The following is a 26,020-nucleotide window of genomic DNA, read 5'->3' as shown; positions in this document are numbered from 1 at the left end:
ACATTACAGTTGATTTGGAAGTATTACGTTTTTGGGGCGCTAAAATAAGGTGTTGTACAAGAGTGAGTGAGTTTACGTTATATACAAGAGTATGTGGACACCCCTTCAAATGAGTGGATTTGGTTATTTCAGCCACACCCATTGCTGATAGGTATATAAAATCAAGCACACAGCCATGCAATATCCATAGCAAAAACATTGGCAGTTGAATGGCTTTACTGAAGAGCTCAGTGACTTTCAACGTAGCACCCTCAGGATGCCACCTTTCCAACAAGTCAGTTCGTCAAATTTCTGCCCTGCTAGAGCTGCCCCGGTAGAGCTGCCCCGGTCAACTGTAAGTCGTGTTAATGTGAACTGGAAACGTCTCGGAGCAACAACAGCTCAGCTGCGAAATGGTAGGCCACACAAGCTCACAGAATGCGATCACCAGGTGTTGAAGCGCCCACTACAGAGTTCCAAACTGCCTCTGGAAGCAACGTCAACACAACAACTGTTTTCGTCGGGAGCTTCATGAAATGGGTTTCCATGGCCAAGCAGCCACACACAAGCCTAAGTGCTATGCCAAGCGTCAGCTGGAGTGGTGTAAAGCTCTCTGCCATTGAACTCTGGAGCAGTGGAAACACGTTCCCTGGAGTGATGAATCACACTTCACCATCTGGCAGTCCGACGGACGAATCTGGGATTGGTGGATGCCAAGAGAACGCTACCTTCTTGAATGCATAGTGCCAACTATAAAAGTTTGTTGGAGGAGGAATAATGGTCAGGGGCTGTTTTTCATGGTTTGCGCTATGCCCCTGAGTTCCTGTGAAGGGAAATATTAACGCTACAGCATTCAATGACATTCTAGAAGATTCTGTGCTTCCAACATTGTGACAGTTTGGGGAAGGCCCTGTCCTGTTTCAGCATGACAATGCCCTCGTGCACAAAGCAAGGTCCATACAGAAATGGTTTGTCGAGATCGGTGTGGAAGAACTTGACTGGCCTGCACAGAGCCCTGACCTCAACCCCATTGAACACCTTTGGTATGAATTGGGACTACTAGCCAGGCCTAATCGACTACTAGCCAGGCCTAATTGCCCAACATCAGTGTCCAACCTCATTAATGTTCTTTTGGCTGAAGGGAAGCAAGTCCCCACAGCAATGTTATAAAATCTAAAGCTTTCCCAGAAGAGTGGAGGCTGTTATAGCAGCAAAGGGGGGACCAACTCCATATTAATGTCCATGATTTTGGAATGAGATGTTCGACAAGCAGTTGTACACATACATTTGGTCATGTAGTGTACTTGTTAGCATTTTGTTAGCATTCTGGTAAGTTCTTTTTTTGGGGCTTTGAATATTAGTTTATTTTTTAAATAAATACCTGCAGTCAACTTGTGCACTAGGTAATAGATAAAGCAGATCACATTCATCATTTCGCCCCTTAGATCATTTTTTATGATGAAGCTTTTTCATCATGAAGCTTTTCCGGTACTAGGTTCCCAAAACAGAGGTTTGAGCCAGTCACTTGTGTTTGTTTACAAAGAAGCACAACAGCCAAAATGGAAGCTTCGTTAGGTGAGTCACTCCTGCACCTCAATTTAAGTGCAGTGATCAAGTTACACTTGTATGAAATTCACTACTGTTTGCCAGCTATATATCTTAGAACTATTGAATTATAACTGCACATTCTCTCCAGCTGGGTTTTGCAAACTAAGTGGCTAACAATAGCTTGCAAGATCAAGCTTCTTAGGAACAGCAGCAGAGACACTCCCCTCCTGAAATAAATAATTGTTCATCTAACTGCAGTGTCCAATTAACAGTAGCTATTACAGTGAAAAAATACCATGCTATTGTTTGAGGAGAGTGCACAACAACAAAACATTTTTTAGCATGGCAATTGGTTTGATACATTCACCTATGAAGGTAAATGAAGTACTTACATTGAGTAATCTTGCTCTGATTTGTCATCCTGAAGCCACTCCTTCGTGGTGTGTTTGGGATCATTGTCATGCTGAAAGACCCAGCCATGTTTCATCTTCAATGCCCTTGCTGATGGAATGAGGTTTTCACTCAAAATCTCATGATACATGGCCCCATTCATTCTTTCCTTTACACGGATCAGTCGTCCTGGTCCCTTTGCAGAAAAACACCCCCAAAGCATGATGTTTCCACCCCCATGCTTCACAGTAGGTATGGTGTTCTTTGGATGCAACTCTTCTTTGTCCTCCAAACACGACGAGTTGAGTTTTTACCAAAAAAGTTTGGTTTCATCTGACCATATGACATTCTCCCAATCGTCTTCTGGATCATCCAAATGCTCTCTAGCAAACTTCAGACGGGCCTGGACATGTACTGGTTTAAGCAGGGGGACACGTCTGGCACTGCAGGATTTGAGTCCCTGGCGGCGTAGTGTGTTACTGATGGTAGGCTTTGTTACTTTGGTCCCAGCTCTCTGCAGGTCATTCACTAGGTCACCCCGTGTGGTTCTGGGATTTTTGCTCACCTCATAGGGTGAGATCTTGCGTGGAGCCCCAGATCGAGAGAGATTATCAGTGGTCTTGTATGTCTTCCATTTTCTAATAATTGCTCCCACAGTTGATTTCTTCAAACCAAGCTGCTTACCTATTGCAGATTCAGTCTTCCCAGCCTGGTGCAGGTCTACAATTTTGTTTCTGGTGTCCTTTGACAGCTCTTTGGTCTTGGCCATAGTGGAGTTTGGAGTGTGACTGTTTGAGGTTGTGGACAGGTGTCTTTTATACTGATAACAAGTTCAAACAGGTGCCATTAATACAGGTAATGAGTGGAGGACAGAGGAGCCTCTTAAAGAAGAAGTTACAGGTCTGTCAGAGCCAGAAATCTTGCTTGTTTGTAGGTGACCAAATACACTGCTCAAAAAAATAAAGGGAACACTAAAATAACACACCCTAGATCTGAATGAATGAAATATTCTTATTAAATACTTTTTTCTTTACATAGTTGAATGTGCTGACAACAAAATCACACAAAAATTATCAATGGAAATCAAATTTTTCAACCCATGGAGGTCTGGATTTGGAGTCACACTCAAAATTAAAGTGGAAAACCACACTACAGGCTGATCCAACTTTGATGTAATGTCCTTAAAACAAGTCAAAATGAGGCTCAGTAGTGTGTGGCTTCCACGTGTCTGTATGACCTCCCTACAACGCCTGGGTATGCTCCTGATGAGATGGCGGATGGTCTCCTGAGGGATCTCCTCCCAGACCCGGACTAAAGCATCCGCCAACTCCTGGACAGTCTGTGGTGCAACGTGGCGTTGGTGGATGGAGCGAGACATGATGTCCCAGATGTGCTCAATTGGATTCAGGTCTGGGGAACGGGCGGGCCAGTCCATAGCATCAATGCCTTCCTCTTGCAGGAACTGCTGACACACTTCAGCCACATGAGGTTTAGCATTGTCTTGCATTAGGAGGAACCCAGGGCCAACCGCTCCAGCATATGGTCTCACAAGGGGTCTGAGGATCTCATCTCGGTACCTAATGGCAGTCAGGCTACCTCTGGCGAGCACATGGAGGGCTGTGCGGCCCCCCAAAGAAATGCCACCCCACACCATGACTGACCCACCGCCAAACCGGTCATGCTGGAGGATGTTGCAGGCAGCAGAACGTTCTCCACGGCGTCTCCAGACTCTGTCACGTCTGTCACATGTGCTCAGTGTGAACCTGCTTTCATCTGTGAAGAGCACAGGGAACCAGTGGCGAATTTGCCAATCTAATCTTGGTGTTCTCTGGGAAATGCCAAACGTCCTGCACGGTGTTGGGCTTTCTCTTGCATTTCAAAGACGATACCAAAAAAAAATGAAACTGCATGTTTTTTCGTTTTTATTATCTTTTACCAGATCTAATGTGTTATATTCTCCTACATTCGTTTCACATTAACACAAAAGTGTTTCCTTTCAAATGGTATCAAGAATATGCATATCCTTGCTTCAGGTCCTGAGCTACAGGCAGTTAGATTTGGGTATGTCATTTTATGTGGAAATATTTTAAAAAGGGTCCGATCCTTTTTAACAGAATAACCACCATTCAGGAGGATACAGACAGATCAAGGTGCTATCTCGAACCTAAAAGGGTTTTTCAGCTGTCCCCATAGGAGTACTCATTGAATAACCCAGGTAGAGGGTTCTACATGTAACCCAAAAGGGTTCCCTTATGGGAACAGCTGAATGACACTTTTGGAACCCTTTTTTCTAACAGTGTATGCTTAGATATGCAGAAAAATAAACATATTTTTGACATAGAACTAAGCATAATGACTATGGCTCATGTTTGCTGGAAATAGCCATCCTCACATCCTTTATGCCCCCTCAGATTTTGGGGGTGCATGACACCCCTGCACGTTACGATAGCTTATAACTGGAATGCTCTGAAGAGTTTCCCTTGCTTGCTGTGGTCTGGGCCTGCATAAGCCTAGTGTTGGTGGCCTTGGAGAGGGATTGAGTCTTGCGTCTGAAATGGCAGCCTAGTATCTACTGTACTTAGTGCACTACTTTTGACCACTACTATGGTCTGAAGTAGTGCACTACATAGGGAATATGGTGGCAATTTGGATTAAACCACAGTGCTATCTTTGGACAGCTGGTCCTCTGGGCAGGGGTGCCATTGTCGTGACATTACATTCACTGTTAACTGCTCGCCCTTGCCCATTAAACACGCCGATGCTCAGCGTGAGTGCTAGTCTGCGGCAGGGCATGGAGGCTGCCAGTTGGCTGTATGTTTGGGGCTTAAGGTTGATTCGTCGATGTAAAGTAGTAGGACCACTAGCTAGCATGGTAAGGCCTACAGTAACAACAACACAGGGCCTGCACCGTGCAGCTGGGAAGATGTGGACTAATCGTAATCACCCCTCCATGTCACCCAGCCACCCAATGTTATCAAGGTCTAGCACAGGGTTGGGCAACTTCTATCCTCGTGGGCCGGAGTTGTGTCACACTCTCCCCCCATCCCTAGCAAACACAGCTGTTAAACTAATTGCGTTCTAAACTGAAGATCCTGATTCGATTATTGGAGTCGGGTGTGTATGCTGGGGCTGGGGCAAAAGTGTGACACCAATCAGGCCCCTGAAGACTGGAGTTGCCCATCCCTGGTCCCAGACCAGATCAGATCCTGAACAGAGACCCTCTAGAGCAGAGGTGTTCAACTCATACCCTACAAGGTGCAGAGCCTGCTGATTTTCTCTTCGAACTGATAATGAATTGCACCCACCGGGTGTCCCAGATCTAAATCAGAGGTCCATAGTTGAGTTTGAGGGCTCTCTAGAGTATTGGAAAGCTGTATGGGTTCCAATTTCCTTATACAGTATGGATGTGTTCCAATTCTCTAATATATTATACCAGCAAGAGCCTATAAGTCTATAGTTCAGTATGCTTTAGGCTATATGTTTTTCCACCCACTCTTCATCTGCAGAGCGCTATCACATGGTTGGTTAAATCCTAGAAATCTCTCTTCATTTTCACCGTTTGCCTTTTATTCTAGACAAAATGCGATTATGTAAGAAATAAGACTTTGATCTCTTTCAAGAATAACAAATTCTGAAAAACAGCTCTAAGAACAATGGCTGACGTGTGTTCATTGGCCCGATGTAGTAATCTCAGAGAGAACGGTGACATTTGATTGGGTGGTGGGGTAGCGGGGGGGTCGGGGTGAGGCGAAAGGATTTGTAATCAGATTAATAACCACGTCAAAACCAGGTTTCTACTGAGTCATGTCATGAGTCGTGGGCATTCTGGGTAAAGGCTGGTCATGTTCTAGACTGGTTAGATTGGTTCTGGAAGTCTCTCTTCATCCTTGGTTTCTATCTTTGTCCCTTTTTGTTCTTTCATCCTTTTTTGTTAGAATCTTTGGTCTTTTGGACTTATTGTTGTGATCTACAAAGGACATCTTGGTCAGAACGTGTATTATTTTCCTCCATTGCTTTTTTCACCTTCTGAAATGGATTAAAGTCCTTGGCTGCCCTATACCATTCTCCTAAATTGGTGTGCAATGACCATGAGCATGTTGCGCAGGCGGAGTGAGTTCTTTGGACTCCTGGACACTGTGTGCTCGCCCAAAACAGACACGATGAAAACGGATGTGCTGAGAAGGGCCTCGGCGCCAAACCCGGGGATGGGTGCAGGGACGGGGTTGAGCCATGAGACCCAGCAGCTGACCCCGTCTGAGGAGTATCTGCAGACCCTACTGCAGATGAGGATTACCTGCTCTGTGAGTGTACATCAGTAACTGGTGATTCTCTCCTCATCTTCAACATCTCCGTCACAGTTAGGAGACAGTTACGCACCTGAGCTCCACAGTCTGTACAATACTGCATTACTTAAAAAAAATACATGATACAGTATCTGAAGGAACCTTACTTGGTTTAAATTAAATGTAGGCTATGTAACACTAGTACAAATCTACTGTCACTTGGTGTCAGTTGAACTTCGGAGCTCAGGGACAGGGCGTTTATTTGTCACATGGCGGCGGTTAGCCTAGTGGTTCGACTGTTGGGCCAGTAACTGGAAGGTTGCTGGATCGAATCCCCGAGCTGACAAGGAATAAATATGTTGTTCTGAGCAAGGCAATTAACCCACTTTTCCCTGGGTGCCGTGGATGTTGATTAAGGCAGTCCCCCACACCTCTCTGATTCAGCGGGGGCTGGGTTAAATGTGGAAGACACATTTCAGTTGAATACAATCAGTTGGACAACTGACAAGGACTTTCCCTGATGAGCAAAGCCCAAATGATTTCTGCTGTAAAGGCCTCAATGAATGAGTCATTACCACCCTTCCAGTTACAGTGACTCACAGCCAGGGATCTAAATTAACATATTTTAATTGGTAACACTGGTGCTCCAAACTTAAACAAGGCAACAATAAACATGTTGTCTCCCACGATTTAGGCAGCAACCCCCCCCCGCCTGGAATTTGTGACAATTATTCAAACAATTAAGTATTTTTTTCCCTCGCCGGAATTCCGCACTGATAGCTCACAATGGATGGGACGTCAGAGAACGGACTCAACTGCTTGATAGAGAGATGCATTGAAGTTTTCAGTTATTACTATAGCGCCTCCCTTTCGCCAATCAGTGTAATTTTTGTGAATGACGGATCTCCGTGGTGAGACACATCATTCACCCAAGTTTCGTCAAAATAGGGCCAGTGGTGTCTGAGGTATCGTGTGTAACTAACGCACGGCGATAGACTCACAATCCCACCCATTGCCAACGGTAATACATTGTTAGCTGCATCTGTATAGAATTACAGTGCCTGTAGATAGTCGACACACTCTTTCAAAATGTTCACCATTTGTGAATGGGCGGAGCTTCTAGATCCTTATGGGGAACTTATTTCTCATGAGGAGATGCATATATGTACAGTGGCTGGCGAAAGTATTCACCCCCCCCCCCTGGCATTTTTCCTGTTTTTTTCCCTTACAACCTGGAATTAAAATAGATGTTTTGCGGGGTGTTTGTATCATTTGATTTACACAACATGCTAAATATTTTTTTATTGTGAAACAAACAAGAAATAAGACAACAAAAACTGAAAACATGAGCATGCATAACTATTCACCCCCCAAAAGTCAATACTTGTAGAGCCATCTTTTGCAGCAATTACATCTTGGGGTATGTCTCTTTAAGCTTGGCAAATCTAGCCACCGGGATTTTTGCCCATTCTTCAAGGAAGAACAGCAATCTTGAAGTCATACCACAGATTCTCAATTGGATTTGAGGTCTGGGCTTTGACTAGGCCACTCCAAGACATTTAAGTGTTTCCCCTTAAACCACTCATGTGTTGCTTTAGCAGTATGCTTAGGGTCATTGTCCTGCTGGAAGGTGAACCTCTGTCTCAGTCTCAAATCTCTGGAAGGCTGAAACAGGTTTCCCTCAAGAATTTCCCAGTATTTAGCACCATCCATCATTCCATCAATTCTGACCAGTTTCCCAGTCTCTGCCGACGAAGAACATCCCCATAGCATGATGCTGCTACCACCATGCTTCACTGTGGGGATGGTGTTCTCGGGGTGATTAGAGGTGTTGGGTTTGCAACAGACATAGCGTTTTCCTTGATGGCAAAAAATATCAAGTTTAGTCTCATCTGACCAGAGTACCTTCTTCCATATGTTTTGGGAGTCTCCCACATGCCTTTTGGCAAACACCAAATGTGTTTGTTTCGTTTTTCTGGACACTATTTCATAAAGTCCAGCTCTGTGGAGTGTACAGCTTAAAGTGGTCCTATGGACAGATACTCCAATCTCTGCTGTGGAGCTTTGCAGCTCCTTCAGGGTTATCATTGGTCTCTTTGTTGCCTCTCTGGTTAATGCCTCTCTGGTGGGCGGCCCTCTCTTGGCAGGTTTGTTGTGGTGCCATATTCTTTAAAAAATGTTAGGATGGATTTAATGGTGCTCCGTGGGAGGTTAAAAGTTTCAGATATTTTTTATAACCCAACCCTGATCTGAACTTCTCCACAACTTTGTCCCTGACCTGTTTAGAGAGCTCCTTGGTCTTCATGGTGCCGCTAGCTTGGTGGTGCCCCTTGCTTAGTGATGTTGCAGACTCTGGGGCCTTACAGAACAGCTGTATATATACTGAGATCATGTGACATTTAGATTGCACACAGGTGGACTTTATTTAACTAATTATGTGACTTCTGAAGGTAATTGGTTGCACCAGATCTTATTTAGGGGCTTCATAGCAAAGGGGGTGAATACATATGCACAGACCAATAAATATTTCTTAATAAAAAAAAAAAAAGTATTTTTTTTCATTTCACTTCACTAATTTTGACTATTTTGTCTATGTCCATTACATGAAATCCAAATATAAATCCATTAAATTACAGGTTGTAATGCAACAAAAATAGGAAAAACATGAAGGGGGGTGAATATTTTTTACAAGGCACTGTACAAAATGTCATGACTGTAGCTCATAAGGGACAGGATATATGCTTGTTCAAAGTTTGGTGGGGAACATAAAAAATGCAGGAAATATAATGGGACCAAGCTTATAGGTCCTTATGAGGGTTGAATGTTTTTCCAGTATTTTACAAATGTTCCATCCCAAGAATAAATCACTGTTCTCTCGGGAAACCTGGTATTTCCCACCAAAACCGGAAGTCATTCAAAAGCATTATAAAGCATATACAGTACATTCGGAAAGTATTCAGACCCCTTAACTCTTTCCACATTTTGTTAAGGTACAGCCTTATTCTAAAATTGATGCAATAGTTTGTTTTCTTCATCAATCTACACACAATACCCCATAATGACAAAGTGTAAACAGGTTTTTAGAAATGTTTGCAAATGTATAAAAAAATGTAAAACAGAAATACCTCACTTACAAAGTACCCTTTGCTATGAGAGTCGAAATTGAGCTCAGGTGAATCCTGTTTTCATTGATCATCCTTAAGATGTTTCTACAACTTGATTGGAGTCCACCTGTGCTAAATTCAGTTGATTGGACATGATTTGGAAAGGCACACACCTGTCTATATAGGTCCCACAGTTGACAGTGCATGTCAGAGCAAAAACCAAGCCAGACGGAAGCCACTCCTCAGTGAAAGGTCCGCTTGGAGTTTGCCAAAAGGCACCTAAAGGACGTTCAGCCCTAGTCCTTATGAGAAACATGTTGCTTAAGAGGAGATGCAAATACTGTATGTACAGAATGTCATAACTGTAGCTTGTTCAAAGTCTGGAATTTTAGTTGATTACTATAGCCTATAGGAAGGAGGTGAAATCTAGTTTTTTGTTTATTATAAAAAGCTAAAATGTTGATACAAATACCTGCAAGCTGAGATCTACTGCTCAGATTTATTTTAAAAATGATTTAAAAATCTTAAGCCTATGCAACAATAACCTATTCAAAACAGTCTGTAGCAATGAGGTTTGTGCATATTGGCTAAGCTTGAATTGCCTTGCTGATGTTGTTCTTCTCAGACCATTTCCAAATGATATTTCAAAACTTAAGGTTTATGATCACAACGGTAATAGATCAGTTGTTGTATTGCTTGTGAGGCACAGCTGAGTGGGCATAAACTTTTTTTTTTTTCAATTTACTGACAATGCCTGCATCTGATGATCAGTCTCAGCGGAGGGAGGGAGGGAGCAGCCCTCTGCTCTCTCACCGTCCGCTGAGACTGACCATGACCAAAAAGGGGACACCGTCTTCCAGCTGATGGCGAAACTCGAGTCACTCCGCATTATTTTGGCCTCATCCACAAATTCATGTTACTCCTATGACCAGAGAAAGTGAAGTATTTCCACTAATAACAACAATGCAAGCCTTTTGATACACTCGTTCATTGCAGCTGCAGTGCTGGTTGAAGTGGAAGAAGGGAGAAGCTTGTTTAAAGTAAAAGTGTTGAATAAAAAAGGGGTTGACAGAGCTGAATGAAAACGTAAACATGAACTCACTCATGAAAACAGCAGCTCTTTGCTGTATTCGTCGACAGTCTCTCTTTTAAACGTTTGGAACTCTCACAGTGTCCATTTTGCTGTCCTCTGGAGGAAGCTGCAGACACTGTAATCGTAAGCCATCTGATTGACGAGCCTTAGGCCTATAGGTGCACTATAGGTGCTCGCGGGGTATGGCACTCGGAGGCAGCACTACAGCAAAGCCATAACAACGATTATTCCTGGTGATTTTTTTTCTTCTTCTCCCCTAGTCATATTGATCAAATCAAATCAAATGTATTTATATAGCCCTTCGTACATCAGCTGATATCTCAAAGTGCTGTACAGAAACCCAGCCTAAAACCCCAAACAGCAAGCAATGCAGGTGGCTAGGAAAAACTCCCTAGAAAGGCCAAAACCTAGGAAGAAACCTAGAGAGGAACCAGGCTATGTGGGGTGGCCAGTCCTCTTCTGGCTGTGCCGGGTGAAGATTATAACAGAACATGGCCAAGATGTTTAAATGTTCATAAATGACCAGCATGGTCGAATAATAATAAGGCAGAACAGTTGAAACTGGAGCAGCAGCACGGCCAGGTGGACTGGGGACAGCAAGGAGTCATCATGTCAGGTAGTCCTGAGGCATGGTCCTAGGGCTCAGGTCCTCTGAGAGAGAGAAAGAGAGAAAGAGAGAATTAGAGAGAGCACACTTAAATTCACACAGGACACCGAATAGGACAGGAGAAGTACTCCAGAAAAAACAAACTGACCCTAGCCCCCCGACACATAAACTACTGCAGCATATTGGTGGACATATTGATGCTCTCAAAATATAATTCCAAGTAGCACAGCTAAATATTTAGGAGCATATGCGACCACAATGGCCTCACTTTAGAGCCCTGCTAACAGCAGAACGCACACACGTGTGGACAGACACACCACGACTAGCCACGGTCGTGTTGCTATAAATATGTGCGTGGCATGCAAACAACAGCACTAACACACATGCTGATGTCAGCACACACTCAGACAGCTGCGTTTATGCAAAAAAAGGATGTGTGTGTATACATATTTTTAGAGGGCCGCTTTGAATACTTTATCAACAGCTCAACTGGGTGGAGTAAAACTCCGACAGCTGAAACAAAAGTGTGCTTATAGGAGGCTAAATATTAAGGGAGAACTTACATTCTAAACGCCATATGGGCTTTTTATATTGCATGAGGAAGATCGGAACTGGTTTTAGTCTGGGTGATGTGGAGTCATTGCTTGTGGTTCAGAACAGGCTGAAACGGCCACATCAAGAGAAGGGAAGGAAGGGAGAGGTCTAGGTTAATGATTACAGTCTTGTGTAAAGTCATTGTTTAGGGGGGAGTAGGGCAGGGGGGCGGTGGGGTTGAAGGGGGCACTTAAGGTGCTTTTGTGCCTTTTTAGTTCAGCAAAGCAAATGTTTGTGGTGATACTCACTGTCCAGTGGAGACCTGTGTGTGTGTGTGTGTGTGTGTGTGTGTGTATGTGCATTTTTGTGTGGTGTGTGTGTGTCCCTTTGTGTGTGTGTGTGTCTGTCCCCTCCGCCTAGGGGTTACTGAGTCCTCCAGTGGAGATTATTATTCCTACCCAGTCCAATGGACAAAGCCTCTGTGTGCTCGGGACCCAGGTCGGCATCTCCCACTAAATATTTGCCCTGGTGGTCGGACGCCCAATACTCGTGAGACACGCTGGAGTAGCCTAATGCATTGATAGGGCCGGGAGGAAACAAAACAACTATTTTGCAGAGTACAACTCTCCTCTCTGCTCTACTGTGCCTTTGTGTTGAGGTCAGACAGAGAGAGAGAGAGAGAGAGAGGGGAGATTGTTATATGTCATGACATTTGTTGGTTGTTTAGAATAGGAAAACTACTGAGCAATCATACATTTTCCTCCATGCTGCTGTAGTTTATTAGACAGGCAAGGACTAGAACTTCTGTCGGTGCATGTGGACTTGTTAGCACCAATTGGATATTCATCACAAAGAGCTAATGACCGATTAGGCGGGGCGGGGGGGCTTTTACACAACCAACCAACCGATCAGGGATTTATTGTTCATCAGAGTTTCTCGTTGAGAGTTATTCTTAGGAAGACCTAATTGAAACCCCCCTTTCACCTCCCACTCTTGTGAAGTAGATATGACATACAGAGATCAAAGATAATGCCGTATTAGGAAAGTACTTTGTCCCTGTTAGCTAAACAACGATGATGCTGATGACCGTTTGCTCTGTATGTTTAGTTTAAATAAGGAGTTGCAAGGACCACAAGTCCTAAGGACTTCAGGCTACATCATATGACTCGGTGCGTAGGTCCAGTAGTTCGGTATTTCAGCAACAAAAACACTTGGGGCAGCTTTCCTCAAGTTGCTAAGATCAGGATCGGATTCCTGATTATCCTGGTCTGTTATTTAGAAGAGACCAAATCACCCAAATTGCGCTACTGTTAATACTATGTGATACTTTTCAGTGGAATGACTTATTCCTCGTGACAAGGGCCGGGAGTTTGTCTCTGACCATGTGAACTGACCAGGAAAACCTCTGGGCCGTAGTAAGACCTATAGCCAATCCATTTTTCCTTGTCAGGTCATATGATCAGGAAAGTCTCCTCTGAGCCCTACTCATAACATCTTTTCCACACTTCTGTCCTACGACACACTTCTATTCTATTCTACTGTGATGTGAAGGATCTCTGACCGAGACAATGACTTTTGTGCCCTCGTTAGTTATAGTCCCATTGTCTATCCGCCCAGCAGAACATCTGTCCCCTCTGTCTCTCTGTGTCACCTCTGTTGGGACATCTGGTGTCCCCCCCTCTCTCTCCACGTGTGTCCTGTGGTATGACTATTATTTCCGGAGGAACAGTGGGAGACGATGCCACTTCTGGCTCCAGAGTAGCGCAGCGGTCTAAGGCACTGCATCTCAGTGCTAGAGGCGTCACTACAGACACCTTGGTTTGAATCCAGGATGTATCACAACTTGCTGTGATTGGAAGTCCCATAGGGTGGTGCATAATTGGCCCAGCGTCATCCGGGTTTGGCCAGTGTAGGCCGTCATTGTAAATTGTAAAATAAGAATTTGTTCTTAACTGACTTGCCTCGTTGAATAAAATAAAAATACATTATTACTGGTGGTATTCATTATTTTTTTTATATAACTATGTAAATCAGTTATGAACAAATTCTTATTTACAATGACAGCCTCTATATATATATATAAGAATTTGTTCATAACTGATTTACATAGTTATATAAAAAAATTATGAATACCACCAGTAATAATGTATTTTTATTTTATTTTATATATATATATAGTAGAAATAAATAAAAACCCTTGAAGGAGCAGGTGTATCCGGTACTGTGTGTATATATATATATTATTTCTACTATTTTCTACATTGTAGAACAGTCAACACATCAAAACTATGAATTAACATATAGAATCATGTAGTAAACAAAGCATTTGTTATTCTTCAAAGTAGCCACCCTTTGCCTTGATGACATGATGTGTTTGAAAGCATGGTGTTTTGTAGACTCACTCCCATTTATGACATTTCTGTGACTATGGGATAATAAGCTACCTATGTGTAGGCCTATCTTTAGCACCTGGTTGGTGTGTGTGTGCGTGTGTGTGCATGAATGTGTGTGTGTGTGCGTGCGTGCGTGTGTCCTTAAGGTTTTGTGACCCACAGAAACATGTAGGTCCATGACTCTTGCTCACTTGGACAACTACTTAACAGACTATTAGATAGTGTTCTCTTTCAGATGACCTGTTCAACCTTAAACACGGACCCCCCTCTCTCTTTCGAATGGCCTATTGAATGCCTCTTCCTACTGGGCACAGCTTTCCATTTATTGAGAACACTGACCTGTAAAGAAGGGTTGGAGGTAGTTGGTTGTGGATGGGCAGGCTACAACATTTGGATTTTAACTTATGGTAAGGTGTGAGACAGACTTGTCCTTGCCTGTAATGATCAGCAGGGTTTTTGAGTCTGTCCGGTCAACTAGTCTTTCATTGGTATGAATTGAAAACAGTAAACCACCAACCTGGAGTTAGGTGCCAATAAAATAATGGGAATCGCAATCTAAAAAGCTTATAGAGGAGGTTTCTCAAGATCTGGCTTCCTTGTGTCCTCTCTCCTGTCAAGAAGAGAGGGCGCTGTGTCAAACGTTTCATCAGAAGTTGTTGTCTTCTTCCAAGGCCTGTCGTGGTGAATCATCCTATGTTGGAGCTTACAGGGCCGTTATTATACACGTCTTGTCTCTGGGAGATTGCGGCTCTTTGGTGTTCTGTTCTGAACAGAGATTAAACAGAAGCAACAGCAGCAGTCTCTCTGGAGAGTTGAGATGTCGAGGGAGGTAGGTTCGAGGGGGAGAGAGAGAGAGCTTTCCAAAATATTTGGCAGTAGTCAATGATTTGCAGACCCTATCTAAGTGTTGTTGACCACCTTCGGGGGCCAGCATAATGGGGGCATTGTTACCCTCAGTAGGTTATTGCCTAGGGGGCTTTATGCAAAGTCATTGCATTATTTTTCAGTGCCAACAGAAGTAATATTTTACCTTTCATTCTGTGTTAGATTACAGTAAGGGGTTAAGGAGAGAGGAGAAGGTAGAGGATGAGAAGAAGGAAGAGAGAGAGAGAGAGTGATACAGAAGGGTAGCAGAGAGAGAGAGAAGCCTGGATAATACCAGGCGTGACACAGAAGGGTAGCAGAGAGAGAAGCCTGGATAATACCAGGCGTGACACAGAAGAGTAGCAGAGAGAGAGAAGCTTGGATAATACCAGGCGTGACACAGAAGGGTAGCAGAGAGAGAGAAGCCTGGATAATACCAGGCGTGACACAGAAGGGTAGCAGAGAGAGAGAAGCTTGGATAATACCAGGCGTGACACCGAAGGGTAGCAGAGAGAGAGAAGCCTGGATAATACCAGGCATGACACAGAAGGGCCGAGGTCGGGCCGAGGTCGGGCCGAGGTGCACTCTGAAGCTTCATCATGTATTAGCAGCCCAGGAGAGATGACCAAACCAAACTATGGGATTAAATATAAAATCAGATTGCATTCGCCTGCATGCTAATGCTTGTCAACTGGCCTACCTACACAGAGCCATATAGTAGTATAGAGATATATAGGTAAGCATATAGCTATGCATAGGCCTTAAATAAAATCCTTTGCTAAGCTACTTTACCACAAACAAGCACATCTTTGTGCATTTTTGTAACATACTGTATAGCATTAGCCTCCTTAGTGCCTCCTTTGTTGTTCATTTCAAGCCTTCATCTCATGGAGGAGTGGGGTGATATAGCCTACGGTACGGTATATTGATTTGACTAAATATAATTAAATGGGCCGATCCGATGTGCAGTACAATAGTGGATCGGATAAGGCCTGAAACAACAAGTGTAGGAACGGCTGTGCCTGTCCCAGATCTCTGTGGAAATGAAGTCAGAGGTTACAGCTGATACAGAAGTGGGGCACGAGCAGGGGGCCATGGGATAGGAGGGGGTGAGAGGAAAGAATGAGAGGAGGGGGTGAGAGGAGAGAGAGGGACTGCGCCCCATAGTCAGGATGTTTTCCTCAGGAATGAAACAATGGGACAGCGTGAGGGGTTTTGAACACGAAGGCAGATGCCGACAGGGAATTTCTATAGATTTCAGATTCAGAAATAGATTGAAACAATGAAGATGGAGTGTCTCATGAAGCCGAGCGCCCAAGTTTATGATCAGCGAGACTACAAATGCTGTGACTGTCTGGCCCCCTGCCTCTTCCGGATTGTCTAAACACATTGTTTTGACGTGTCAAGGCAGTAGAGAATTGCGGTGATGGTTTTCTGTGATATCAGAGTGCACCTTTGACACAGATTCCTATACTCTCTGTCGTTTTCCTTGATATTTTGTTCTGATATGCAGTGTTATTCATAATTTATTAGCACTTTTTCCGCCTGTGGGAATCGCCTGGCCAAGGTGTTTTTTTTTTTTCCCTTTCTAGTGGAAAGCCATTCGCTCCCTTTCTTCTCTCTCCTCTTTCTGAGATCTATCTCTCTTTATGCGGTAGAACGTGTCTCCTTAGTCGTGTATTCAGACCACGTGTCACCATTGTGACACATCTTTTCCCAGAAGTGTCCCCCACTGTCCTGCCTTGGGTTGTCCAGCTAATGAATGAGGGGATGTCGGTCATCTGCATTATCTTTCATCAAAGTGACCCCTCCCTCTTTCTCCAGTCCAGTCCCTCTAAACCCATCCTTTTCTTTCTTCTCCACCTCTTTTACGTCCCTCTACCCCCCCCACCCCCCCGCCCCTCTCTGAATCATTCCTGCTCTGACATCCCACTGAGTTCATCTCACGCCTGACGGAGCATTTAGCTTGCATGCTCCCAGGCTACGGCTGGCCGCAGATGCAGAGTGTGTGTAGGAGGAGTGTGTGTATGTGTGTCTCAGTACTGTATCCCTCTCTCTTGCTCCGGGACACCTTCCCTTCGTTCTCTCACACACCAGGGTAGATTTTGGTCTCCTTGGTGAAAATAGGGTCAAGGAATAGTGCGCTTGAGCCTTCGAATGGTCACTGGACTTCCTTGGTAACCCTTTCTGTGTACTTTCAATGGGACTGGATACCGTCAGTATTTTCTGGAGAATGATACCCTTTCCAACCGAACCACAGTGAGGCTTGACTGGCTGTTCCACTCTGGGCAGAGGAGAGTTGGACCTTAGTTGGATTTTGACGTTGGACAAGGGTGGATTCCCCCCCCCCTGCGACTATAGGATACCATGCTGCCTCAACTGCCTCAACTAAGAAGGGTAATGTGACTTAGCCTATGTATTTTGGGTCAAATAATACACGGGCAAGATATGCATTGGATCCCAGAGGGTAGAACTTGAAACATGAATGTGTGGAGAAGTTCCGTATTATAGCACATTTTCATTTGGAGGGCGCTCATTATGTGGTTGTATGGTGAGATCCTGTCGAGTGGCTGCTATCCAGTGTTTTAATTAACCAAACCCTGTGAGGAGATCTGCTGAATCTATTTGGCACAGAGGCTGGCAATGAGTGGCAATGGCAATGAGAAAGAAAGAGGAGAGCATGCTGCAGAGAGTGCGTGAGAGAGGGGGGAGTGAGGGATAAAGACAAAGAAAGAAAGAATATGATATGAGAGGAAGCTACACGGGCATGTCTTTTTTATTTCAATAGAATAGCCAAATGTTTTACAATTCTCTTCACATGAGTGGTTCCACTGAGGGATGTTCGTGTGTAAACCCTCAACCGAGTACGTATATGCCTGCTACATCATGTTAGTGCGGGGCAGGGAGAGAAGATAGCACGATGGAGAGGGATAGAGAGCAGGTGTTTCGCAAGCTATCTCTACCTGAAAATACATGATCTAAGTGATTGATAGCTGCTATTCTGCAGTCATAAAAGTATGCCTTGTTTACTTTGAAGAACTCCTAAAATAGTGATTGTGTCAGACAGCATAGGCGGCAGCTCTATGGAGACGAGATGATAACTTGAAATGAAATAATAAAGTTGTCAAATTAAACACATTTTAATATACACTTCAACTGATGTATTTTTAAAAAGTAAAGCAATTTGAATAAATAAGCAGTAATGAGAAGTCACGACCATCATGGGACTTTTATTAATTGTTTTTTTCTTTTTCTTTTTTTTACAGCATTTTGCAACCCTCATAATGCATAGCGTTTACAAAAATAGTGGAGACTGAAATCGGAACTTGATTATTTGTTAATAATTTAACCCGACACTGAACCAACCTAAAGAATCACTATTCGCTCAGCACTAATGATAGCCTACAGAAAAAAAGGACTGTCCCCCAAAAAAGTATATATTTTTTTGGCATCAATCCCATATACTAAACTGCAGAACCCACATCCATTTCCTGTGCCAATGAGCTAGCTAGCTGTAGCAGGCTGGCTGTGTAAAACGATGGATTAAAGCAGCACAAAAGACACCCCCACTAAGAACGCTGTCATGCTGACTGGGACGGTAGCTCGGTCGACAGTTGGGGAATATCCTGCACCGAGGGATTCTGCTTTGGTTGAGGTGGACTACAGATGATGGGGGACTGTTGGAGCTATACCAAGGTGAATTTGTTACTGTCAATACTGTAAGTGGACAGTAGCTGTAGAGAAGCATGATTGCGCGATGTTTTGTGGTGCACTGGAGTGTGTTATCCTCTACTACAGTAGGAATGTTTTTTGTAAGCTACACACAAAAAATGTTTAACATCTAAATACTACCAGATGGGGGTTATTTGGCTTATAACTGTTGTTGAACCCTTTTTGGTGATACAGTAGAACCCTTTTTTGAAGGTTCAGTAAAGAACCATCCTCATAAGGTTCTAAATGGTGCTATAAGGAACCCTTTCCTAAGGTTCTATAAAGCGCCATTAAAAAAGGTTATGTATAGTGGCCTCCCGCGTGGCGCAGTGGTCTAAGGCAGTGCTAGCTGTGCCACTGGAGATGCTGGTTTGAGTCCAGGCTCTGTCGCAGATGGCCATGACCGGGAAACCTATGGGGTGGCACACAATTGACCCAGCGTCGTCCGGGTTAGGCGATGTCTCAGCAATGTCGTCCGGGTTAGGGGAGGGTTTGGCTGGCCGGTTAGTTCTTGTCCTATTGCGCTCTAGCGACTCCTGTGGTGGGCCGGGGTGTACGGTGTTTCCTCTGACACATTGGTGCGGCTGGCTGCTGGGTTGTGTTTCAGAGGACACATGGCTCTTGACCTTTGCTTCTCCTGATTCCGTACTAATGGTTCTATATAGCACCAAAAAAGGGTTCCGCTATGGGTACAAACCTTTTTGGGGCTATATAGAACCATTTTTTTGTGTTCTTTATAGAACCTTTATGGAGAATCTGAAAGCTTCTTTCGAAATAATTTTGAGGAACCATGCAGTTTAAAAAAAATCCTGGATCCGCACAAATGCTCTCCATCCAACCTCACTGAGCTCGAGCTGTTTTGCAAGGAGGAATGGGAAAAAATTTCAGTCTCTCGATGTGCAAAACTGATAGAGACATACCCCAAGCGACTTACAGCTGTAATCGCAGCAAAAGGTGGCGCTACAAAGTATTAACTTAAGGGGGCTGAATAATTTTGCACGCCCAATTTTTCAGTTTTTGATTTGTTAAAAAAGTTTGAAATATCCAATAAATGTTGTTCCCCTTCATGATTGTGTCCCACTTGTTGTTGATTCTTCACAAAAAAAATACAGTTTTATATCTTTATGTTTGAAGCCTGAAATGTGGCAAAAGGTCGCAAAGTTCAAGGGGGCCGAATACTTTCGCAAGGCACTGTATATATATATACATGTATTCCATATGTGTTATTATTGTATATATATATATATATATACAGCTACCCTGTTTGTATGGTATTTAGATTTTTTCCTGCCACGTGGTGATTTTGCTGAGTTTAGCTTTAATAACATCATTAAGTTTTTCTCTATTCTACACATACTTAGGCTATATGACAGAGGAGAGACGTTGCGTGAAAAGGATTCGTGTGACTATCATGTACCTCATGCTTCCTGTTCAACTCCAAGGTACAGATGAGTACAGTTAGGTTGAATAACTGAATGAATCTATGAATAATTGTGGGTTAGCCTTTCACAAGACACCGTCACTGGCCATAGTCATGCATTTCACTGTAGGCTAAAAGTATCCTACAGTGAAAGTCCTTTTACTTGGAAGTGAAGAGGAGGCTGAATGTGTTTTTTTGTAAATGGTGGGGTCAAGGAGTTCGTCAGTGGAAGTGTTTCTGCTTGTAACCACTAGTGTACAGCAATACTACGGGGCGCCAGTATCTCATTTAAGAGACTCGGAGGACCATGGATGTCGTACCCACACTATTAGCTGTTTAGAAGAAGAAAGAAAACCAAAACCCCACAACGGCACCCAATACATGAATTACACATATCAGACAGTCTATAAAGTAAGTCAAGCGCTGTGTCTGATTGGTGGCTTTGGCTGGTAAAAACAGTCTCTTTGGAATCGGTACCGCGAGCTCCAAGAAGTACCAGACCCATAAGACTTTTACTAATAGACAAACAACGCTAAGTTAGAAAGGCTAGCTAGACCCACTGTTCAATTAAGTGACCTCAACTCTTTCTGTTTTACCCTGTTGCCTTATTAGAAGGCAGGTGTGCCAAATAGACTTGGATAACAAGTTAAGTGGAAGCAGCAACACGAGAGAGTAGGTCTAATTGTCGATTGTAAAACCCTTGGCCTTTTGAGAAGGAGAAAATATTAGCACAAACAGTGTTGCCGTGAGTAATTTTGTGTAGGCAAGGTACAGCCATTATAATGGATATCTGGAACTGTTAAACCTCTTGACATTTCAAAGCTGCTGCCGCATTATCAACACGCATGGAAAGGGTCATGTAGTCAACTTTTGGTCCTTGGCAACTACTGTAGTGAGGTTTGTGTCACTGCAAGAGGGCTGCCCTTAACCAAATCTCAGAATGCTGCGTCAAAAACGCTAGAACTGTATTGGGATGTTAAATTCATTCTTGCATCGTTCTCTCTCTCTCTCTCTCTCTCTCTCTCTCTCTCTCTCTCTCTCTCTCTCTCTCCTCTGTTTACAGGATCAGTTTGATAACTTGGAGAAGCATACACAGTCGGGCATCGAGTTTGTGGAGAGGTACACCAAATTCGTCAAAGAGCGATCGGAGATTGAAATCAACTATGCAAAGCAGATTAAGTGAGTTCTGCTTCTTTATTGCCCAGTTATGACCTTAGTATAGGCCTCTGTCTAGATGTTTCACGGGTGAATGAAATGGATAGTACTCTTTAATAATGTAATCATTTCAGTCTCAGCCTTCTTCAGCGTACAGAGTATATAATGATTATAACATATAAGATATTTCACTGCCATTAAAAACAAGCATGTCATGCTTCCGCACAGGCAAAGTCAATGACAGTTTGACGGTGTTCATCTCATCCAGCCTGCAGTGAGCACATCACTACTGTGTTGGTTTTAGTGAGGTCGTATCAGAGAGCCTGGCAGACTCAGCGATATTAGCTTTAGTCAGGTGGAGGGTTAAATAAACAGAAAAAGGATGCCTGGAACGGTAGTCTCTCGCTTTCTTTCTTTCCATCTCTCTCTCTCTTTCTCTCTAGCTGTCTGTTTCTCTCTCGGTCTCTCTTTCTTTGTTTCTCTCTGCGTCTCACTCTCTCATTTCTCTCTCTCTCTCTCCCTCTGGCACGATAGTGTTTTTCTCTTGCTGTTTTCCGCTGGAGGCGAGAGGAAGTAAGGTGGGGGGTGGGTTGGGGGCATGTGTTGCCATAGTAACGAGGTATCATCATTATCAACCCCAGCCAGCGCTGACCCACATTCATTTTTTTCCAAACACGGGGGAGTGTCAGTCATTTAGTCCCGCCCCCCTTTTAAACCTGCGCTCTTCCTCCCCTCAAATTCCATCAAACCACATTTTGGGATTTGGTTCCCCAGGAAGGAGGGTAGGGGTGAGGGGATATTCTTCCTAAGTCCTCTTACACCCCAACAACAAGCAGCAGGGATCTTCCCCCCAAATCCCTTATCTCGTTCCCTAGAGAGGGCCCATAAGAGGGCTAAACACTCTAAGTACTGACTACTGACCAACCCCCATCCAGCACCCCTCCTCTGCACCCCTAACCCCACCTCCTTCTCTTTCTAGATAAATCTTCCTTTACCAAGGAAATAATAGAACTAGTAGTTCATCAATCTCTGTTTGCATGCATAGCGCACACACGCATGTTCGTACACACACATACACACACACCACATGCCCTAATTAGTTTCCATCCGTGTCGGACTTTGGTATCTGTAACACAGAGATAGTATTTTATGGAGCGATTTCAGTGCCAACCAGCCTCACAACCACAGACCATGTGTATGGCGTCGTGTGGACGAGCAGTTTGCTGATGTCATCGTTGTGAACAGAGTGCCCCATGGTAGTGGTGGGGTTATGATATGGGCAGGCATAAGCTATGAACAATGAACACAATTGCATTTTATCGAAGGCAATTTGAATGCACAGAGATACCGTGGCGAGATCCTGAGGCCTATTGTTGTGCATTCATCCGCCGCCATCACCTCATGTTTCAGCATGATAACGCACGGCCCTATGTCGCAAGGATCGGTACACAATTCCTGGAAGCTGAACATGTTCCAGTTCTTCCATGGCCTTCATACTCACCAGACATGTCATCCATTGAGCATGTTTGGGATGCTCTGGATTGACGTCTACGACAGAGTGTTCCAGTTCCCGCCAATATCTAGCAACTTTGCACAGCCATTGAAGACGAGTGGGACAACATTCCACAGGCCACAGGTTTTCTGATCCATGCCCGTACCTTGAAAAAAAAAAGTATCTGTTCCAACAGATGCAAATCTGTATTCCCAGTCATGTGAAATCAATAGATTGGGGCCTAATGAATTTATTTCAATTGACTGATTGACTTTATATGAACTGTAAAAAATCTTAGAAATGATTGCATTTTGCGTCAGTATAGTTTTGTTCAGTATAGTTGAAATGCCCTGTCATAGCCCTTCTAGGGATAGCCTCTCCACTCCCTATTTAATATGTCTTTTGTGACTGACTGGGTTTAGAACCCGTTCTCCTGCGTGTCACAAGACTGAGTTAGTCCACTTAGTTAAAGCCTATAAAGATAAGTTCATGTAAAGGACGACATGATGCTTGCTTAACGAGTACCCCTTCCCCCTGATTTAGCTCATACCGAGACGCAAACTCAGGACCTCTGCCTCGCAAACACGTGACCGCTCACCTGAAGCACTCCAACCCACCGCGCTATTAAAAATTGTGCAAGGAGCGACACTTCAGGCTGATAAGTGAGTTTCACAGATCCCTATCTGCTACATCCACCTCCTTAACTCACTCCACAGCGCCCCCAGCGGTTGAACCAGCACAACTGTAGATCTGAGTTCCGTGGCACCATTGCAATGGACGTCACGCTGCCTGCTTAGCCTGATTCAGCTCATATGGAGACTTGAACTTAGGACTTCTGCCTCGAAAACACATGTGACCGCCCTCCTGAAGCATTTCAATCCATCGTGCTATTAAAAATAAAAAAAGGCCTACTTCAAATTGCGCAAGGGCCGATACTTTGAAATGATCTTCTACACTAATACAAGTCTTCGAAATCCAGCAAGGTGACTTGGCGTGGTTTGGAGATCCATGCTTATGTGATGAGAACCTTGCCTGAGACCTGAAGACGTGTTTGTTTGTGTTAGACATAGTCTAGTTTCAAGCAGGGCAGACTGGCCACCTGGTATTTCGTGCAAATGCCAGATGGACTGGTACATTTTTTTGCCCATTGGGCCTGTCTAACATGTTTTGGCTAAGTTATTTGGCTAATAATGGGGGCCGCATGGAGAGGAATGGGCCGGTGTGTTCAAAATGCCAGGGCCAGGTTTTGGTCCCAGTCTGCCCCTGGTTTCAAGTCTACAGCAAGGGTAGTCATTATAAGATGAACATTTGACTCGGTTGAGACTGTGTAAGCCTGTTGAGCTAAAGCCTAGGCTAAAGCCTAGCCATTGGTCCTGTGACTTGGATGGATCTCTTCAAGTCGGTCAAAGGAGGGTGAAGTGTAACACAGGTGGTTCTGTGACCACACTCGTGTGATAAGAAAGTTGCATTTTCTAGTGCACAGGAGACCTGTGTTATAACCCAGTCAGTCAAACTAACACATGTCTTCATGTCTCAGCCAAGGTTGTTCATTACATGGCCTTGCGGGCAGTCTGATCCCACACGCTTACATGAACGGTTTGCTACAATCGTTAATCAGTCTGGTATTTACGAGGTTACTCATCACATGGATGGATCACCAAACCGCCTCTGTTGCACTCTCATTAAATGAGGTGCAACAGATCCTTCTGCTTCTGTTTGCCAAGGAAAGTGTTGTGGATGTGCAGTAGGCCTGATTTCGAACCCAGTCAGTTATATTGGTGTCGTGTTCTCTGAGTATGAGGTCAAAGAGGGGTGAAATGTAACCCGAGGCTTGAAGACTTGTGTTAGCTTCCTGGACTATTCCCTATGGGCTTCGTCTAAGTGGGCTAATACAGTCCTGTGACATGCAGGAGACCTGGTTTCTCACCCAGACGACCTACTGCTATCACAGAAAAATAGGATTTGCAAGTGACAGAATAGATAGCCCTGTTTCTAAAGCCTTCAACAAGGTTATTCTGTTTTTTTTTTCTTTGACACAATGTGCATCATTGTATGTGTATCTTTGGACTAATTAGTCTCCAACCAATCAATTTAGCTCGTTAAAGCAGATCAAATCTACCTGGATCACTCCTAGATCCAATAAACGCTAATGAAATTGGCCCTTGGATCACCCGCCCCTCGTCACACCTCTATGCTGGAGGAAGTTAGATTTATAGTTTTTTTTCTTTTTCTCTTTTTTTCTTCTCCTCACTCTCTTTCATGCCTCTCTTCTCCCCCGGAGAGAATGTGTGTCTCTTTTTCCTCTCCTCCCTCTCTTGAACCTTTTTTGAGGTTTTTCCCCCTCGCTGCTGCTATTCTGCTGTAGCTTGACCTTGTCCGTGTGAGTTCTGATAGAGCTGCGATGTCTGTTGGATCTGTTGATAGACCTGTTCTATGGTCTCTGGGCCTGAACATGGCGACAGCTCTCTGCCGTGTATGAAACACCTCACAGATGGGTTAGCATCTCTGCATCCGCTATTAGAACGGACTCCTCGACAAGACAAATACCTCACTCTGCTCCGCAGATACCCTGGCACCACAATGGTCGAAGAGAAATGGTCGGAAATTAGACCAGAGGCATACAGTGAGCTCAAAGTATTGGGACAGTGACTCATTTTTGGTTGTTTTGACTCTCTATTCCAGCACTTTTAGATTTGAAATAATACAATGACTATGAATGGATCGTGAATAAGACATGCTAGCTTCTCACCATTACATTAACAGGGGAGGTTAGCATTTTTTGGGGGGTATGATCTTTGTGCGGACAGTCTGTGCGTTAACCTCATAGTCACTGTATCATTTCAAATCCAAAGTGCTGGAGTACAGAGCCAAAACAACAACAAAATGGTCACTGTCCCAATACTTTTGGAAGTCACTGTATTTAAAACCGTGCATGATATAGTGTGTAGACAGGCGGCATGGCTGGCTGCACAATACACAGTGCACAGTACCATTAGACCTACCATTTCACCAAACCAAACAGCATGCGCTGGTATAATCTACGTTAAATCCTCCTCCACTGTACCGAATGGATAAACACGCACAATGTTTCATTATAGTACAGAAGGTTACAGTGCATTACGTTTCCTCCCCCAAGCACAGTAACACACATTGGCATAATCCACAGTACAGTAGAGTACAGTAGGCATTGTGCATACTACTAAGAAGAATGGGGGTGTGGGTGTTACAAACACACTGTCTAGAGAAAATGACACAGTATCACCCAATATGGGGCACACACACACACACACGCGCGCACGCACGCACACACACACACACACACACTGGTCTAATCCTTGTTAAGTCCTATGAGCACCCCCTGTCTGTCTGTGTGTTGGTTAAATACTCTATGGAGGAGGAGGAGGAGGAGGAAAGCCAAATGCATTTTGAAATGACATCTGGCCATGA

The 26,020-nt window shown here is 44.0% G+C and overlaps 1 protein-coding gene across 1 annotated transcript in view; it reads left to right on the top strand.

Annotated features, from left to right (window-relative positions):
• Positions 1-26,020, top strand: part of LOC118385565 (formin-binding protein 1-like) — an 88,449-nt gene that overhangs the window by 10,247 nt on the left and 52,182 nt on the right. Inside the window, 1 exon segment of the mRNA XM_052521316.1 lies at positions 20,990-21,105. Within this exon segment, the coding sequence (XP_052377276.1) occupies positions 20,990-21,105 (116 nt within the window).

The sequence above is a fragment of the Oncorhynchus keta genome, chromosome 6 (genome assembly GCF_023373465.1).
Source record: "Oncorhynchus keta strain PuntledgeMale-10-30-2019 chromosome 6, Oket_V2, whole genome shotgun sequence".
NCBI lineage: Eukaryota > Metazoa > Chordata > Actinopteri > Salmoniformes > Salmonidae > Oncorhynchus > Oncorhynchus keta.
This window is presented reverse-complemented; position numbering and strand designations above follow the sequence as displayed.